Here is a 20,654-nt window from a genome sequence, read left to right on the forward strand (position 1 = left end):
TCAAAAATAAGCCCACGTTGTTTGGGATAATATGTAAGTGTATTTAAATATAATGTCCTTATTATTTATTCTACATCTATGATAACTTTTGAGACTTTCAATCTTTAAGAATAAATAATACAAAACAATTTTCTTATGATATAGTCAAAAGTTTGCCAAAACCATTAGGTTTAATGAAAATATTACATGTAACCCTGGTGTCCAAATTTACCCCACCTGATGGGTAATTTTTGGCAACAGATTTATCAGTATATATTTTTTTGAAAAAATAAACTAAATATGACTTTTACAACTCTAAAATAATCTTTATTAATATGGTAAAAATTATAGTAAAAAAATAATGGGAGAATTATTTTCACGTAACCATATTTTATATCATATTTTAAACATTTTTTTTTATTATTAAAAGTGGACAAAATTAGCCTGGATGATGGTATGTATTTTTGAAAGAACAAAATGTTGAGTATGCATAAAAAATTAACTATATTGTATTTTATACATCAAAGTCTATTTAAGTAATCTAAATATAAAACTATGTAGTTAAATATTATGTAATTATTCAATTATAGTAATTAAATAAAGTTGTTTAAAAGGCTCTATATTAAGTCCAATACAATAAATTGTTTTTTAAGAAAAAATATTTTATGTTTTTTTCCAATATAATCTACAGTAAATTGTATGTTATACTTTTAGTAAATTAGGTAATTTACTTTATGAAATTATTTTCTCAATCAACACACTTTTGATTGGCTCGATCTAAACAATGGGATAAGGAAAAAACACCCAAAAGCAGAAACACAATACATGTTTTACTATCTAAAACAGTAAAAGTTTCTACCTTGTTGAAAGATGTAAAAGATTTCTGACAACTTTATAAATAGAAACCTATATACATCTACATGTATATGTATGAACCTAAATACATGTAACCACTAGTACAAATTGTATTATGTTTATAATTGTGTATACTATAGTTTTCATAATTCTGTACTAGGTGGTTTATTTTAATAGAATTTAATTATAATTTAACAGTACAGAGGAATAATATGAATCTTAAAAAGATTATTTTTTAATAAAATAATATATATATTTTTTTTTATTTTTAACTAAAAACGAATATATAAAATCTTTATTATCGTCTTACCATGGATTTGTCATAAGAATTTCCTTCAGATTTCACCACATCAATGTATCAGCATCATCAGGTAATGAAAATTATCCACATGATGTTTTTTCAGCCTTTTATAAAAAAAACACATAACATCATAACACAATATTACATACTAAAGTATATATTTACAAGAAGCTCGCAAGCAAAATTGCCTTATTATCCAGTCTGAGTTAAGACCTAAATTGTGTGCTTCTTGTAAATATGTACTTTAATATGTAATATTGTGGTACGACATTAAGTGTTTTTTTTTTTTTTTTTTAATATATAAGACTGATGAAATGTAATGTTTCATTCCCTGATGATGGTGATAAATTGATGCGGCAAAACATGTAGGTAAAATGCCTATGACAAATGTATTTTAAGACGAAGGCCTGAACAGTTCAGGCCTAACTCAGACCAGATAACATGGCAATTTTGCTTGCATGCTTCTTGTAAATATATACTTTAATATGTAACATTATGGTGTGATATTATGTGTTTTTTTGTATACAAGGCTAATGAAACGTAATATGGATAATTTTCATTCCTTGATGATGCTGATACAATGATGCAGCAAAACATGTAGTAAATTCCTATGGCGAATGTATATAAATAACATGATAAAAATGTGTTTTAGAAAAAACAAAATGCTGTTCAAAAAGTTAATATATATATATATATCTCATTATCTCATCTTAACTCACCGAAGTACAGAAATAAGAAAAAACTCTTACCTTATTTTTTATTTTCATTTTATTTATAATTTTTACGATAGTACTTTCACGGGATCCTGCATCAATTTGTATACAATTATATATTAAACCCAAAATATTAAAATTATATATACATATCCAAAGGCATATGAAGATAATAAGTAAGTAAAATAAAATAAAAACATATAATCTGTATGTGGCTAGCCAAATACTAATACTGTGTTATTTGAATAAATAAAAATTTCATGTATTATCTATGAAGGTGCTGCTAACTATTGTAGCTTTTATGAGTAGTTTTCTTCAAAATCTGTCTGTAATTTGATTAAGTTGAAACTTTCCTTTTATATATATATATATATATATGTTTTTTTCCATAAAATACATACAGTATATATAAATATAAACAAAATCTCAACTTAATCAACCTACAGACACATTTTGAAGGAGATATACTCATAAAAGCTGGAATACATAGCAGCACCTTCAGAGATAGACATGAAATTTTCATTTATTCAAATAGCACAGTATTAGTATTTGGCTAGCCACGTACAGGTTATTATATATTTTTATTTTATTTTACTTACTTATTATCTTCATATGCCTTTGGATATGTATATATAATTTTAATAAGTAATTGTATATAAATTTTATAAACGATTGATGATTTGGGATCCCGCAAAAGTACTATCGTAAAAATTATAAAGAAAATAAAAATAATTAATAAAAAAAAGGTAAGAGTTTTCTTAAATTCTGTACTTCGGTGGATAAAGTTGATTTATATTACATATTTAAATTATTAGCGCAGAGGTGATATGGGTCTTGAAAGGATTGATTTTAGAAAAAAATAAAAAGTAAATAAAAATATATATAATGAGAAGCTAACAAAATAAGTTTGAAACTTATGTTACTAGCCTACTTGATAAACTACAGATAAAGATTAAATATAATTTCATAAAGTATATACTATGAATTTATAGATTTACAAGATGGTCACACTATAGTAAAAGAAAAAGAATTCATAACTACAGCTGTATCATAAATAAAAAAGGTTGGATGTTTTAGTTCATTTTTTTTTTTAATGAGTGATGTAAGTATATAACTTCACAGTAAGTAATATATTCATTCACTAATCTCATCGACAAAAAATAATCACTGTCAAATTCATTTTATATACAATCTGGCATTTATGTAACCTAAATATAAAAATTAATAAGTACAGTATTAAATATGTTTGTAGGAGATTATTACATTTTGCTTAAATTCCACAGAGATACTTAAATGACATAATGTTTTATTAAATTATAATTTCTATAACTATATAAATCTGCTCTAGAGAGAAAAACATTAGTGTGACCACTATTATCTTTAACAAATAAATTTAAAGCGTGTCAATTACATTTGAATCAATACATAACTTGTAATTTTAAAACAAATACTACATATTTTATGCATTCTAGTGAATATAAATTTATTCTAAATTTACTTAGTACGTTATATGGTAAATTACGAAAGTAAAAGTTAAAAAAAAAAATGTATACTACTATAAAAATATAAATAATTGTTAAGATTTCCATTATTAGCTGCACCACAATACATAATTATACTATTAAAAAGGTGGAATCGTTTTACTTCCATCATGTTAATAAACTAATTTTTCTAAAAAAAATTAGTTATATAAACAATTTACAGTATTAATGTAGTGGGTGATTTATCTCTGTAGTTAGTTAGTTCTTAGATGGTGCAACTGAAATGCAATATTGAAATAAGAAAATAAATAAATAGAATTATAAATATAATGTTTTGGTTACATTATAATTATAATTTTATTTATTTATTTTCTTATTTTAATATGGTATTTCAGTGGCGCCATTTAAGAACTAACTACAGCGGTAGATCATCTACTACATTAATACCCAATTTACTATCATTGTATGGTTAGTTCATTTATTCAATAAATAAACTTAATCCTATCTACTCAATATTTGTTTTCATATATCAATATAAGTCACTTTTCATACATTATAATTATATATTAACATTTTATGCTGATAATAAATTTTTTTATAAAATTTAAACTAGTTTTTAACATGGTTAAAAGCTTGCTGGCTTTTCATGGGTAATGCTTTAATATGTTTCATTAGATGAAACTCATAATCATTTAAAGATATAATATTAACCAGAGTATTTCATATTTGTTGGGTCACCAATGGAAAATTTGTTATGGTACTAAATAAATAGATTTATTTAGACAGAACTCAAAAAACTGATTATGAGAGATACTTCAGAACTGCAAGACTGCAACTGCAAAATTAAAATTATATTGTGGAACAAAAAGTTCAGGATAATTCTTGTAATGAGATATATTAATTATAAGATATGCTCATGTAAATTTTATTACAACTGAGGGCATGAAAACAAAAATTGCTTTTCTCTATAAATTAAAATACCACTTCGGATTAGATACAGGTTTTCTAAAGACCCTTAATGGCTTGCATAACTGTGTGGGATGTGAAAATATCCAGTTATTCTACAAATTATGGATCTGCAGTAAAGTGATCAAATCAAAAATTTTAGAACTAAGATTTCATGATAGCTTTCAAAAAATTAAGTTTTACATTTAATGAATTTTTTCATTATTTATATTAATCACTAAAAGGCTGAGAGGAAACTTGTTTTGAAAAAAAGATGTGGAATGCGTAACAAACATTGCAAATTTTCAAATACCCTATCTAAAGGTTTATTATTCTACGTAATTTAAAAAGTATCAATTACATGGGAATGCAAAGTCTGACATATTTTTACAGTAAACCAGACAACTCAAACTTAATTTGAACTATTATAGGTAATAACATAGTGTTATAAAAATGGGCTTATACAGAAAGCTGAAAATTTTACTATAGTCGTTTATGAAATCTTTGTAAAACGTAATAGCAATTTTAGAGATTGGTAGTGGTTGTAACAGGCAATGGCTATTATTAAAAAAAAAAATAATTTTTTTCTTTATAAATAAAGTAGCAGTACTTTTCAAGAAGATGCTCGCAGAAGGCAATCTGTAGTCAGCCGGTCAATCAGTTGTTAGATGGCGTCACTGAACAGAGAAAATAAATTAAAATTATAATCTAACTTTACATAATAAATAAATATAATTATAATCTAACCAAATTTACCTATGCTCGCTAACCTTGACTATCAAGCGTAGGTTAATGAATTGTATTTATACTTTTAAATTTAATTATTACAAAAGGTTTGATTATAATTTCAATTTACTTATTTTCTCCTTTCACTGGCGCTACCTAACAACTAACTGACTAACTACAGCTCACCTGCAGGCATCTTCTTGAAAAGTACAAAAACAGCTACTTGATGAGATTAAAATAAATAAAGGTTGGGTTTATTGTACTTACAAATAATAACATTATTGAAAATATATGTCATGTTAACTAAAAACACTAAACCTAATTAAAAATTAAATCTATGACATAATTTGTATAAGGGTGCATTTCATTTTACATAATAATTAAACGTTTCATGCTTTTTTACAGCCATAATTTTAATGTAAAATGCTACATGGAAGTACTTTTTCAATTCTTTTGAAAGAGTATTTTTAACCTATCTGAGATTAAACTTTTGCAATTATTCTGATGAAAAATATGCCAATAAAAGATACAATTCTTTAAAAACAGGAACACTTTGAACTATTACAATAACTTCAAAGAATGTCAAAATAAATATAGTTCTATGAAAATCTATACTTTTGTTTCTAACACAGCCAACATATTTAATAGCAAATATACATTACTTTCAAGTCATGCAAATGTACTTTCTGATTAATTTTACATCAGTAACAGTTTTTTTTTTTTTTAATTCCATTTAGCATACTAGATAAAAATGGAATATTTCAAAATTTTAATACAGGCATGTCCTGTGGAAATCCAGCACCCAGCATATATTCTGACAGCGTCACATAAATAGCTACGGAAAGACCTACTAAACTTGCAACAATTGGGTTCTTCTGAAATATTATACAAGTTGCAATACATAAACCTATGTAAGTTAAATACCTTCTCATCTCATTTCCTCTGGCCCATTCAGGACTTTCGCCAATGCATAAACCATCTATAAGAGTAAAACCATCTGCACATTTATCACACATATCAGGGCCATCTCCTTGACAACCACTACAAGCTTTGTCACAAGAAAGACATGTGTAAGAACCTTCATTATTTACACAGAACTGGTTCTTTGCACAAGGATTAGTATGAGATACACATTCATTGATATCAACACAACCACGCTCAGTATCATGGAACCAACCAATATTGCAAGCTAAGCAACCTCTTGGACCAGCACGAGTACAACCTTCTTGGCAAGCTACATGGCACTTTGAACACAACAGTTTTGATTCATCACGGTATGATTCATAATAGGAAGGTGCACAAAAATCACAATGACTTCCAAAGTATCCTTCATCACAGTCACATGTCCCATTACCCTTACGTGTACCTGCGCCTCTGCATTTACCATTTCCACTACAAATATTACTGGGAGAACCAGGGCAAGGTAAACACAATGGACCAAAATGGTCAGCTGGGCAGCAATGTTTCAATATCTCAACACAAAGCCATTTGAAGAGGTCTGGTTCTGTCTGTCTTTGTTTAAACCACCACTCTTCTAATCTATTTTCAACTTCCTCGGCCAAAGTGTGACATTGACTGTTGCCTCTTTCAACATCATTACATAGTTTTTCTTGTATCTCAATAAAGCGAACTTCACTAGACGCATAGTTCCCCAATTTCTCTTCCTCCCATGCAGTATCACCACCCTGGAAATTGCTTGATGCAGTCTTATCCATACCTTTCTTAAAAGAATCAACTAAAACTTTACACAGTTTGCAAGGCGGAAGAGCTTCATTTTTTAATGCTTCTTTCTTCGCAGGAGAAGCACCTCTACTTTTATCATCACTTGAAGCAAAAGATATAAGAACTATTAAAGAAATAACACAGATTGTAGACTGTAACATAGCTCAAAGTTCATTGGTTAACAGGCAAGCCCAATCTTTCAATTCAATGTAGACTACAAAAAAACTTTAAAGTATGCTATACGTTTACAGTTTTAATGATTCACTTGATAAAGATTATGGAAATACAGTTCAAATTAATGAAAATCATACGAAAACCGGCACCACGGAATTACTCGGGTTAAAATTATGAATTCACAATATAGAACGAATTTAAGCTTTCTAAATAGTACATAAATATCCAGCTAATTAAATATTTAACGTGTAATAAAAGTGCTTAACAGTAATTAAAGAAAATAACGTATCAGCAGTCGGGTAACATCTACATTATCAATCACACGCGTTCCCAACTCATACGAACAATTTGAAAATCAGCTGTTTTTCGTTTATCACACGTCAGCTGTGAACTTGTGAAAATAATTTCTATAGGTTTATCTTCAAACAATTACTAAAGTATAATATGCTGTATATAAAAGTGCAATATTCTGTTTTAGATTATTTGATTGATATTCATATATAATTATAAATTTAACAGAATACAATGTTTAGGTATGGCTCTGTTGGCACTATATAATGGTGTCATGGGTCATCCTGTGTGTATGCGCGTGAGTTATTCGTAACCACGATCCGTTGTTTATTGTGATGTGTTAAGAGGGAAATGTGTAAAGGTTTCTAGTGCGTAGGGGCAGACGGCAAACAAAATGTGGAAACGAAGATAAAATGAAGACAATTTCTTCCCCTCCTGAATATGATGATGTGTTGTCATCATCTGACACTGCAGTAGTTGCTTGCTTACCGTCGAAGACCGTGGAAGGCGATCAGGGTCAAAACAATAATTATGATAACCATCATCAAGGAAATAATAACGAAGAAAAGGAAAGCCTCATCATATGTGATTCAAATTTAGCCACAGGATTGCAAACGGTTAAATCTGATGTAATTAAAATCAGCCCGGGCCATTATTTACAAAAAGTGTTCTTTAATTATTCACTTGCCCAAAAGTTTAGAAGTCAGAGTTTACCTAGTTGCGTAGAGAAAAAGAAATATTCAGAAAAGTTACTAGATAAAGATTGCGACAAAGATCTACTGAAAAATCACGAATGTTCTGTTTTTGAAAATAATTGCGAAAACATCGTTCGGGATACTGCATTTTGTCGCGTAAGTGAATATAGTAATCTTACAGATACTTATAATAGTGAGACATGGTTCAAAACTTGGCCCGAACGGGGAAATTTAGATAAAAGGCAAACTAAACTTGAGAGCCAATCTCAAAATAATTCTAATCTCTCCAACGATACTCTAGTTCATGACAGTAATGTATGCAGTTTGCAGACAGTTAAAGACGAACAGAAACCATTGAAAAAATCCTTAGCTAATGTTGAATCCTCTGGTCAGCTGCTTCGTATCGGCAGCAACTCTCCCGTTCACCTAAATAAAGTGTTAGAAAATATCAATTTAGGTTACAGTCCTGTGACTAAACAATTGCATATCATTAAATCATCGACGCCTTCCAATACTGAATCTCAAAGTAATACTGAAGTACAATGTACTAATAGTAGTAAGGGTAGTTATAAGAGTGGAAATGTAGTTAGCGTGTGTGATAGTTTGCAGCAGGATGGTAAAGCATTGAGTAACACCATTCAGAACGGTGATACTTTGTCATCTGTTAGTAATAATAATGGTAGTAATTTAACTCGTGTTGCTACTGAAGCTAGTTGTTGTTCGTTTTCAAGTACAGTGTCCAGTTTAAGTGATATATCTCCTAGTACAAATGAAGATAGTGCTTTAGGTAGTTTATTGGGTTTAGATCATGGTGATAATTGGTCGTTGGCTTCAATTGGAGAATGTAGCATATTGTCTGAAGATTCTACCGCTCCTGCTTCTTCAGCTACTGGTTCCAAGACTAAGAAGAAAAGCTTTAGCGGATTTTTCTCAAGGTAAATTAAAATTGGATTTTGTATTTACATCACAAAATGTTGTAATGTTATATTTATAATATTTTTTTTACTTTGAAGTAATTTTTCATTGGTAGATATTGCATAGCATTTTCTACTTGTAAAAGGAATGAAGCTGTTTCTTTATTTTCATAGTTCTGTATGTAAATAAACTAAGTACTATCCTTTCATCATATTTGAAAACTTGCAGCATGTTTCTACTGTATTATTAATTTTTAAGGTAGTAAAACTACTTTGACTATTTTAAAGAATTGGATTATGGCTGGTTTAAATGGGAAAAAAACATTTTTTTTAAATGCTCTAATTAGCTGTATAAGACTAAATATTTGTAAACTTTGAACTGTTTCTAAATAATTGGATCATTTTTTATATGAACTACATTTAATGACGCTTAACAACAAACTTTTGGTGTATTATTAGTTAAGGTTATTGTTATTGGTTAAGGATCTTTATCACTGATTGTATTAATCACATAGCAGGTAAATCGATTTTATTTGAAACCTTAAATCAGAAAAACAGTTCTTAAAGCAATGGCCATCATTACACCATGAATATAAATTATGAGGTGAAATTGACAGCAAATAATTCCTAACTTTTACTGTTCAGTAAAGCTATTCAGTAATAGCTTCAAATAAAGCAATCTTCTATTATTTTTATTTTGTCTAGAGTAAATACAAGTATTGTGTTTTACAGAGGTTGGTAATGGTTGAGAAACAATGAAAATAGTGAATGTACACAGAAAAAAAATTAGTTATGTTTTTATTGTTTAACAGTAGGCTAGAATTAAATTAAAGGTAGTCAAATTTGTTAATAAATTTCAATTCTTAAAATAGTTTTTCCAATTTAATTAATAATTTATTTTAGATATTGAAAGTTACATTTTTTCTTTAGTCAAAATAAATTTAATATGACGCTCAGACAGTTCCTTTTTTATTTCACTACTCTATAGATTGATGAATATTTTTTTGTTTTAGTCATAAAAAAATAGAAAATAACTTTCATATAATTTAATTTGTGAAATAAATGTTAAGTAATAATATCTTGCTGATTTGAGTAATATCTCAAGTTTGTTTGTAACCTTTGTCACTTAAGCTGGTACCGCCTAAAGTGACATCGTCTGAAGTAATACCTGACTGTGATTCCCAGAGGCTAAACAGGAAAAAGGAAGAAGGTGGTACCACAGCTTAAAAAAATTTTTTCTCAAAAAATGATCAATTCTAGATCTTACATGCTAATTATGAATTATTCTTTTGATCAGCAGATCGATATATTTTGAGATATTTGTGATTTTATTGATTTTTATTACTTTTTCGACTAATTGTTAATTAGTTGACGTTAGCGCAAGCGTAGGTTAAGTTTGGCTAATTTATATCTATAATTATAAGCAGAAAACTTTTGGGTTATTGTTAATATCACCCAATATAACCATTATATTACAGTTTATAAATATAATTTAACCAAACCTAATTAACACAGTCATGTTTTGAGTATTTAAACATAAAATTAGAGTATAGGTTATTGGTTTTTAACATCTGAATAGATGTAAAATCTCTTCAGATGAAACATTTTTTTCAAACTGCGGTACCACATGAAGTGCACAAGTGCCTGTCATTTAAGTTTGCATACTTCTTGAATCACTGCAGTTTTTGTTGTGGGTAATATAATATTTATAATATTAAAACAGTATTCCATATCCTATAATTATTATTATTGCTTTATCTGTTCATAAAATCCTTTATCCTTTTCCACTATCACAAAAAATTTAAACTATCAAATTTTGTTAGTGGTACAACAGAAGAAATAGGTTAAAGCAAACAATTAACCTCTTCTTATTTAATTTTTTTATCTGGTTTAATTTATCTTTTATCAATAATTTAAAATGTTTAAACTTGTTAAATGTGACTTAAATTCTGTTATTGTTGATCCCTGACTTAAAAAATTTTGAAACTTTTTTGTCAGTTTTTCCCAACTAAAGTATCAAAACAGTTTCAGTTGAATTAAATCTCCATTAGATGGATTAGAAACTTAATAGTTTTAGATGAAAGTAATGAATTAATAATAAATATTAAAGGCATTTTGTTCAATTATTAAGTGACATTGATGGTTTTGGTCATCATCCAATAAAAAATACCAACAGCATAGAGCGAATTGCAGAATCCTTTGACAATTCTATAGGAAATCTCTCACTGAATGTGCTTTTGGGTTTTGGCATTTACTTTATTTCACACTATTCAGTTTCCAGGATGTTATTCTCTGAGGTATTCCAGTTATTAAGAATCAATAGTTCACAGCTTTGAATCTTATTCAGGACTCTTTCTGTATTATTTCAAAAGATTGCAACAGGTTTAAGATTTACAAGTATTCAACTGACCAGTATTTGGTGATATAATTACTTTGCATGAAGATTTTTAAGTAAATTTTTTTCACTTGATATGGGATTATCTTACCTAGTATTTTATCCGTACAATTTTCCTCTATGTAATATGTATAGCATGTTTGTGATTTTTTTTTTGTCTTCATTCATTTGACTGGTTTGATACAGCTCTCCAAGATTCCCTATCTAGTGCTAGTCATTTCATTTCAGTATACCCCCTATATCCTGAACAATTTGTTTTACATATTCCAAACATTGCTTGCCTGCACACGTTTGTGATAAAAATTCTTAAAAAAAAATTACCATCAACCTGAATAGTTAGGTAGTTGTGACATGCATCAGTTTAAGCTGCTCTCATTCTAGTTGCCGAATTTCTCAGTGTTGCTTTTGGTAAAACTTCAATTGACAGAGTAGGTAATCCTTTGTGAAACTCCAGTTTTCCTGTAAGTCTTATTAAATTACATCTTCAGTGAGTAATTCACAAAAGGAGCAAAAGTAATCTACATTTAAAATTCTTAAAATGTTTCTACCTATAAACCTGTAAAATTGCCTTTTAACTAATCCAGCGCATATTTTAGATTATTTTATAATTTTATTCATATGTTGACTAATAAGAAGCAAAATAGAAATGCTTTTTTTTTTTAGGGTATGCTTTAAAAATTTGATTTGTAGACTTTGTATGTTATCAAACTCAGTATTTGATCACTGGTTTTGCAGTTAATTTTTTTCAATGAATAAACCGATTACAAAGACTTGGTTAAGTACCTACATTTTGTACTACAAAATACTCTGATTACATAAAATAAATAAATCTTAATTATGATAAGTGCATAAATAATACATTATGTACATCTCATCAGAAATGGGGAGGCATGCTACTCCATGGAAAAAAGTAACTCCCTTAATGCTTTCTTAAATGGATCTTGGGAAACCATGGTAAACCCTTGATCAGAGCAGTGTCATAAAATACACAGATAATCATAGTAAAAAAAAAAAAAAATTGTTTAAAGCACATATTAAATTTTTAAAATATAAACATATGAAATAATTAGGTAAATATATGAAGGTATTGAATACAAAAGAATAGCCAACATAGAAAATAAATCGCAATTCGAAGATGTTAATAAAAATTATCTTGAGCACATATTTATTTATGCATTTATGTACGTTGGAACGAGATGCAGAAAATTATGTTTTTTTATTATTAATGTTTAAAAATTCATCAAAAGAGTAACACATTATTTTTGTTAAATAAAATTCTTTATCGATTTAAAAAAAATTGATTTCAAGATTTTTTAAAATTGTTCTGTATTAATTATTTAGTCGATGAAGTATTGGGTTGTGTTACCCGAAATCAGTTTTCTTGCCTGTAATTGTTTACGATTATGGACTCATCTCCGATTTTGATGAAATTGCAATGTACTTTGTTTATGATCTAAGTTATGTGTTACAATTGAAGTTTTTCGCTGGAAGCTCCTTTCACCCGAGTTACGCACCCCGTAAGTTACGCAGTACACTCATCAAAAATTTTGTAATTTAACACTACACATGTGTAAAATGTATTTATGGAGTAAGTAGGTTTTTTCTTTTTTAAAAATGGTGGAGGAACCCCATTTACGGGCGCCTAAGCAGTGTCGGTCTCGCTAACAGGTTCCGCCAGTTATAACCAAGGGCGTATGTATACATGCGCACTACTGACTAAACCTCCACTGGCTTCCCCCTTCGTGGGACTGCTTATAAAAACATTTCATCAGAAGAAGGGGGAATCGCCCATACACACAGTCGCAACAATCCAATAATGTCACACTCCACACAAACAACACTACTGGAAGCAACACGTATAGAACGTCAAATACATACACCGACAACAACAACACACAAGAACCTGCAGAAAACAGGACAAGCTACTAACACCCACGCTTTACACACCCACCCACACAGCCGTCAAGACAGAAATCTTAAATAGTCAAATCACTTACCGGTAGCCACCTTCAGACGCACGAGCAGAGAGTCCACAGCCTCATCGCACCCAGGCAACCCTTACACGTACGGGGGCCCCCTAGGTACTCAGCCGAGGACCTGTCCGCTTCCGCGACCTTCGGCGCCATTCTCCTCTGCGGAACTCCTCATATAATGGAAGCTTCCTCATGACCGTCCTGACGAAACTTTCCACAGTCTTCCACTGTGCCTCACCTTGTAATAGGACTCGTAGAGTATCTTCAGGACGAAACATGTGCTCACGTCTCAGGTTGCCAAGCGTCTCTCTACGCTCTATGGTGAATCGCGGACACAAAAAGAAAACACGTTGGGGTGTCTCTTCCACCTCACACTCCGGACAATTTTCAGATTGATCGAGCCCGAATCTATACAAATAAGACCTGAATCCCCCCATGACTCTCCAGGAATTGCGTTAACTCAAAACTCAGCGTGCCATGGGTCCTCCGGCATCACCCCCTGATGTCCCCAATAAGGCGGTGGGTCCACCCACCCTTCGTGGCCCGATCCCACCGCTCCTGCCATGTTTGTGCGATCTCTTCTTCTAGTTCTTCAGCAGAACGCATCGTTTCCTCTAATGGGAGTGTTCTCAGTTCCCTAGTTCTGCTACGCCGCATTATCATCATGTCTACAGGCGGGAATCCAGCTACCACCTCAACCGCCTCCCTGGACACCGTCCATAGGCGGCCGCTACTTTGATGCAACACCTCCTGTGGATGGATTCCAATTTACCTCTGTACTTGGCAAATCTAACAACACCCGCCCACAACCCGGCGTCATATAGCAGGGCTGAATAGACCACACCAGTAAGGAGTTTCCTCCTTTGTTGGGTGGGCCCTCTTGTATTCGGGAGTAGGCTTGCAATAAGCCTCCTCGTTTTCTCCGCCTTCTCACAAGCCCAGAGTACGTGATTACTAAATGTTAGTCTGGAGTCAACCCAGATTCCCAAGTATTTTATGGCTACCTGTAATTATTAAATTAATTGTAAATGTATTACATTATCAAATTATATATATTAATATAAATAATATAATTTATTATATATTGATTATATTATACTATCAAATTAAATTAAATGTAAATTAGATAAGAATCTAATCTCATTCTGAATTAACAAACGTAATCAAATTATTTAGTCTGAAAATAATGTATTTATACTTTTGCAGTGTTGAGTTACGATTTTTTTTATGAGGATATTGTGTAACTTAGGAGGGACGTAATTCTGGTGAAAGGCATTTCCAATGAAAATTTCAATTGTAAGGAATAACTTTTTTAAAGAGGTGGAGGAACCCCATTTACGGGCGCCTAGGCAGTGTCGGACTCGCTAACAGGTTCCGCAAGATTGTATTAAATGCATATATGTGCCTGCGCACTGCCGACTAAACGTCCATCCCTGGCTAACCACCCCTCCTGGTAACCACTGATGTGGCATTACTTCAGGATGGGGTATAACGTCCACACACACAGCCGGACACCACTAGCGTACGTGAAAACCCATACAATTAACAACACACCCGAAGAAATAAACAAAAACCAAAAACATCACACAGACACTCTTCTATTAAAACACAAAGGAAACACCCGCAGTAATTGCAAACAAAAATCACACCTACACTCCTCACACATGCATACCCAGCAATGTATACAAAATAACACTTACCATTTACAGCCACTATCGTTGCTCCTAAGACGCAGCGAACACACCATCGGGCTTTGGGGGAGTGCCCGCGGCCTCATCGCACCAAGGCGACCTCCAGATGCTCAGGAGACCTCCTAGGCGCTCAGCCGCGAGCCTGCCCTGCCTCGTTTCCCTTCGGAACTCCTTCCATGCATGCAATTTGTCGTATACCTTCTTTACATATAACTCCACTGTCTTCCACTCATTGGGTCCTCTCATCAATACAGAGTGTTTCTTCTGGCCGAAACATGGCCTCGACACCAAGGGCGGCCAAAATTTCTTCACGTTCTCTCCCAAAGCGTGGGCAGCAAAAGTACACATGGGAGGGGGGTTTCCTCCTCTGCGCATTCAGGACATAGATCCGAAAAGTCTCAATAGAATCTGAACAAATATGATCTGTAGCCTCCATGGCCTGTCAGGAACTGCGTTAAACTGCATCCCAACGAGCCATGGGTTCTCCTACACCAGCTCCTGTTGTCTCTGATGAAGCGGTACGTCCATCGTCCCTTCGTTCCTCTGTCCCAGTACTCTTACCATATTTCTATCAACTCCTCTGTGATCTCAGCCGTTAATTGCCTTTAATCTGCAGGGAGCAAAGTTCCCTGTTCTTGTAGTCTTTTCTTTTGCATGATTATTGATAATCCCTGGCCCTATTGATAAGCCGTGGCGAGACTTCGGCCGCATCTTGGAGACTGCGATATGCGGATATTATCATTGAACAACTTCTATGCAGTGCCTCTAATCTGCCTAAGTGTTTGGAATATCTAACTAATTATACTGGCCCATATCTCGGCCTCATATAGCATCGTAGAGTATGCCGTTCCGGCCAGCAACCTCCTTCGCAATTGTGAGGGCCCTCCACAATTAGGAAGCAGACCAGCTATCACCCTCATAGTCCTGTCCGCCTTACTCGCAGCCTCTATGGCCTGGGTTTCAAACCTCAATCTTGTATCCACCCAAAGATCAAGGTATTTTATCTCCGCTCTTGAGATGATCCTTCTGTTTTCAAGTGTGAACTTCAACACCGGTCTCTTTTTCACAAAGGATATTGCCACCGCCTCTGTCTTCTCTGGGGCCAGCGTAAGTCCAGTTCCAACCATCCAATCTTTAATCACTTTGTAGGAGTCTCCTATATTTTCAACGGCTTCCCGTCTAGTGACCGTCTCCACCACTAAAGCGATGTCATCAGCATAACCTACCAACATAACATCCAGCGGTAAGGTAACTCGGAAAACCTCATTGTACGCCAAATTCCAAAGGATCGGTCCAAGGACCGACCCTTGTGGCACTATTTAGGCATCTCACAATTTATCCGTCTTGCTGTTGGGATACAAGGCTGTTTTTCGTTAGATACGATTGACCATCTTGCATAGATACGAGAGAACCCGATGCTCTTCTTGAGACTCATTATGGTAACGTGAGAAACGCAATTGAATGCGTTCCTCACTTCTAAGGTAACGAGAACACACATTCCCCGCTGATTACGCCTCGTGGCTCTTCTCACCACGTCACAAACGTTAGTTACAGCGTCCAGGGCGGAACTTCCCTTTCGGAAGCCATATTGACTTGGAGAGCGCCCGCCCGCCTCTTCCACAGCCTCGGTATCCTGTACTGGAGCATACGCTGCAGCACCCATTTATCATAGCCAGCGGCCGGTTTGAGGAGGGAAGCGCCGGATCCCTCCTCCCGGTTTAAGTGCAAGTTCCAGCCGCTGCATCTCCAACTGTCTGGGAAGACCCCTTCCGTAAGGCAGGTATTGTAGACATCAAGGAAGATTTCTGGATCCGTCCGGACTGCCATCTTTATCATCATATTAAGGCAACAGGTCCAAGCCCTGCGCCTTCTTCGGAGGCATGCGCATTGCTACATCCATTAATTCACCTTGTGTGAAGGGGGGCGGAGGCTCATCATCATCCTTTTCATCCGCGGCTAAACCTTGTCTCAGTATTCTTTTTATCAGGACGCTGTACGGCCTCCCCCACGGGTCTGATTCAAGTTCTGTAATTAGCTTCTTCCAAGCAGTTCCCTTTGCCTCCCAAATGGCTTCCTTCCTTATATCGGGCCGAACATATGTCTCTCAGGGGAGGGAGGTGAGCCATCATCATCTCCCTTTTGGCCTGATGACACTCTCTTCTCTTTTGTGCCATCTCACTTGTCCACCAATATGTGGGAGGTTGCCCCTTTCTAGTATATCTCTGAGGGAGATTTCTACACGCCACCACAAGAGAGCTCACCAGGCGGTGCACCTTATTCTCTGCAGACTCCACTTAAATCCAGTGCCGCTTCGAATGCTTCAGAGTCGAGATCCCTGATGCTCTAACCCATATAAATGTGGACGGTCGTTCGCCGTTATATTCTTCCTCTAGTGGTAACCGACTGATGGTCACTCCCCGAGAGACCCTCTTACACCCGCCAGTCGCTAATGCGCGAGGCCAGTTCCAAATTGATAAATGTTATGTCTACTATAGACCTGGTTGCGCCCCTCCTGAATGTAAAGACGCCACCTTCATTCAAACAAACAAGGTCAATTGGTGCTGCTGCCGCCATAAGTAGCCTCACACGTACGTCCGTCCTAACGGATTCCCAATCCGTCGACCACGAACTAAAATCGCCCGCTAGAAATGCAGGGCGATGAATCGGTAGCTCAACCGTAATGGAGTCCAATATTTCCTCAAATCTCTCCACCGCTATGTTGGGCGATATATAACGTGAATATAATTAAATACCTCCGATCTTCTCCCTAACAAAGCTCTTACCCAAATGTATATTTCGAGCAGGTATTTCTGCCTACGTAGCCAGATGGCAGAACCTCCATACCCAGACAGCAGCAATCCCGATCGGGAACGGGTAACGTATGGTTCGAAGAGAAGCACGTCCTCTGCACCCATCTCCGAGGAGTACTCAGTCAGTAGTTCGTGGGCCAACGCAGCATGATTCATATTTATCTGTACTATTTTCATTTCCGAGTCGTGGTTTGGCCAGCCCTTCCCCGACTTTCTCTAGTTTTCTCTTTGACTACCCCTCTAGGGCATGTAGTCGAACCCGTTCGGTGTACTTCCGTACATTAGTCAAGCACCTAGGTACTTCTCTACAATCAATAGCGCTATGTCCTTCAGCATCGCAATTGAAGCAGGCACTTGACCTGTCTTCGCCCCAACATCCGCTGGCCGTATGTTCCATCTCAAAGCATTTTTAACAACGCAGAGGCTGTTCTGTGATGTCAGTCCTGCACGATACTAGTCGCATCAACCTTGACTCGACCCTTCTGCACGATTCGAGCAGCCAGAGCCGCCGACAATCGACAGAGCGCAACCCTGGTCTGGTTTAAACGTGATTCTCAGGCCATTAGACAGATCCGAGCCGACTGCCTCCCGGAGTCCCTTTATCTTCTTAGTCTCAATATCAACCTCAAAATCTCGTATACGTATGGCGGCCGTTTTTGATCTCGAGTAGTGCACCGTCCCCTCTTTTATTGCTGAGGCACCATTTGCTTAAAACTCCCAGCATTCTTCTTATCTTCCTTTATCTTTATTTGTACATCATGACTTCGGATCTCACAGTCTTCAAAAGATCTGCGTGTTGCAGCGGTTTTAACAACGAGCGTCTCCGTCTTGTGAGTTGGTTCTCCAGACCGAGGGAGATCTTCCACCAGGAACTGTCAGATAGTACTTCTGACCGGTCCTTCTCCCCTCGCATTCTGATATTTTTCGGACATATTCCGCAGTCTCAGCTCCATAAATCTGCTTGAATGGCGTCCAAATTTCATCAAAATCAGAGGTGAACCCATAATTTTAAACAATTACCGATGGATAGATTACAATTCCACGTGGATGAGCTTAACATTTTTAATTTTCTAAATAAATATCGGTCTACACGGTTCATATTTTTGAGCGTCAAACTATGAAGTGACAGCCTATTTTTCTATCTTTAAAATACGTTCAGCCATTTAGAGAGAGGCCCAAAAGATATTATACTTAAGACGGGAATGGATTTACGTAAGCGTAATAAGTTTTTTAATAATGATGACAAGCTTAGCGTTTTGTTGAAGACGCTTCAAAGTAAAACAGTGCGATTTGATTGTGATGTAAGCGAAATCAACTTGGTCATTCCAAGAAAATTTATATCTTCTAATAAAACACCCAGAAGTTTTGCTCCAAGCATGACTGGGATTTGAACTCGGGAACATTTCTCGTGATAATAATTATCATAATTGTTTATAATTATTATAAAAAATATCAGTATTATTGTTATTTATATCATTTATTTATTTAAATCATTCAAAATTTGCAATTATTAATAAATTATAGGTAACAGATATTTTCAATTCAGTGTAACAACATGAATTATTGATAATTTAAAAAAATTAGATTTTTCACATTTTTTGAGGTAAAGTAAATTCTGTTCTATTAGGTTGATAAGTTAAAATTTTATCATATTTGGTTATAGGACTGCAAAATACTGAAATTAAACTTTTTTTATACAGCCCCAGCTGACATTGAAGTAAAAAGTTGAAAAATGTTAACTTAAGTAACACAGTTAATGTAATTGAGTCTCTTAGTTACACCGATACTTATTGATAAATTTTCTGTGCAGGTAAGTTTAAGTAATTTAAAATATATTGTAAAAGTATAAATAATCGATAATTGCCAATTTGCAGAAAAAAAAATTGTAGTGACTTAAAATGGATTACATAGGGGACTATGTAATTTACTAAAAAAATATGCGTGTAAAATTATAAAAAAATTTACAGAAACATTTTCTTAGAGTTAGTTGGAACCTTCGTTTGAAATGGAAAAACTAAACTTCTAGCGCAGATAGTTTCGAACTAATTTTTGTCCTTTCTTTTCCTTTTTTTTTAATATCCGTTGTTAAAGAATAAATTAATGAAATATTCGCCCGAAGGAAATGAAATTTAATCGTTTATTCTGTTACTCTTTTTTGTACAGAGCATCCTGACAATGTAAATTCATCTACTTCGCCAGTACTGGAAGTCCTATTGATAAATATTTCAGATGAAGGCGTAACTGATTATAAGATCCCAGTAGACTAAATTGCTATGACTGGTAAATGAAAATTTACTCTGTAAGCATTTAAATGGTTAAGTCATATTATATTGAGTTAATGCATATTTGTACGAGTAAGCTATCTGTAATAGAACGCGACTAGTCCACTTAAAGTATCACCACACAAAAAATAACACTGTATAAATTCAAAACGCTCTGATTCAGAACACATTGTTCAGCTAATTAAAAAACTGAAAATCAAGCCTAAATGTTCGTCAAAGTAATAAAAAAGGAAATTATTTAAAATGACCGTGAAATTAATTTTCATGAATAAATTTATCTCTCATAAGGCAGGGGTCTTCACCCTTTTTTTCAGCCTCTGACCAATATTTCTAACCTATACTGGCTCGATGGCCGAAATCTGTACAAATAATTGTTTAACCGAATATACAAATATTTGTGTTTTTACAGGTCTGTATTGCCATCTTAAGCCGAAAGAGCATATTTCAATATACACTACTTTTGAATTACAGAAAATATATTTTTTTTAAAGCATTTTTGTATGTTATCGGATTTCAGTTCTTCTTGTGTGATAATCTATTAATTAAGAATTATACTATTTACTTAAAAATTTAGCTATTTGGTTAGGAAACTTTTAAGCTGTTATGTATTCACTAAATTTAGTTATGTGGCATTTACAACTGCAATTTATTACAAACTCGACAAATAATGAATTAAATAAGATTAATATTCAGTATTCTCGATTATA

General features: G+C 33.7%; 2 protein-coding genes across 2 annotated transcripts in view; one reads left to right on the forward strand and one right to left on the reverse strand.

Annotated features, from left to right (window-relative positions):
- Positions 1 to 1,078: 1,078 nt before the first annotated feature.
- Creld (Cysteine rich with EGF like domains) lies at positions 1,079 to 7,230 on the reverse strand. Its single transcript, XM_075367669.1, has one exon. It carries the CDS (start codon positions 6,881 to 6,883, stop codon positions 5,762 to 5,764), a length of 1,122 nt encoding a protein of 373 aa, XP_075223784.1. The 5' UTR covers positions 6,884 to 7,230; the 3' UTR covers positions 1,079 to 5,761.
- Positions 7,231 to 7,469: 239 nt separating this feature from the next.
- LOC142325652 (TBC1 domain family member 14-like) overlaps positions 7,470 to 20,654 on the forward strand; it is a 97,655-nt gene continuing 84,470 nt past the window's right edge. Inside the window, exon 1 of the mRNA XM_075367682.1 lies at positions 7,470 to 8,817. Coding sequence (XP_075223797.1) covers positions 7,601 to 8,817 — 1,217 coding nt within the window. The 5' untranslated portion in view covers positions 7,470 to 7,600. The remainder of the gene's footprint in view (positions 8,818 to 20,654) is intronic.

This window comes from Lycorma delicatula, chromosome 1 (assembly GCF_047948215.1).
Source record: "Lycorma delicatula isolate Av1 chromosome 1, ASM4794821v1, whole genome shotgun sequence".
Taxonomy (NCBI): Eukaryota; Metazoa; Arthropoda; class Insecta; order Hemiptera; family Fulgoridae; genus Lycorma; species Lycorma delicatula.

Excerpts from the sequence above, each read along its gene's own strand:
- Creld (XM_075367669.1), bottom strand. The coding sequence starts at position 6,883 with ATGTTACAGTCTACAATCTGTGTTATTTCTTTAATAGTTCTTATATCT.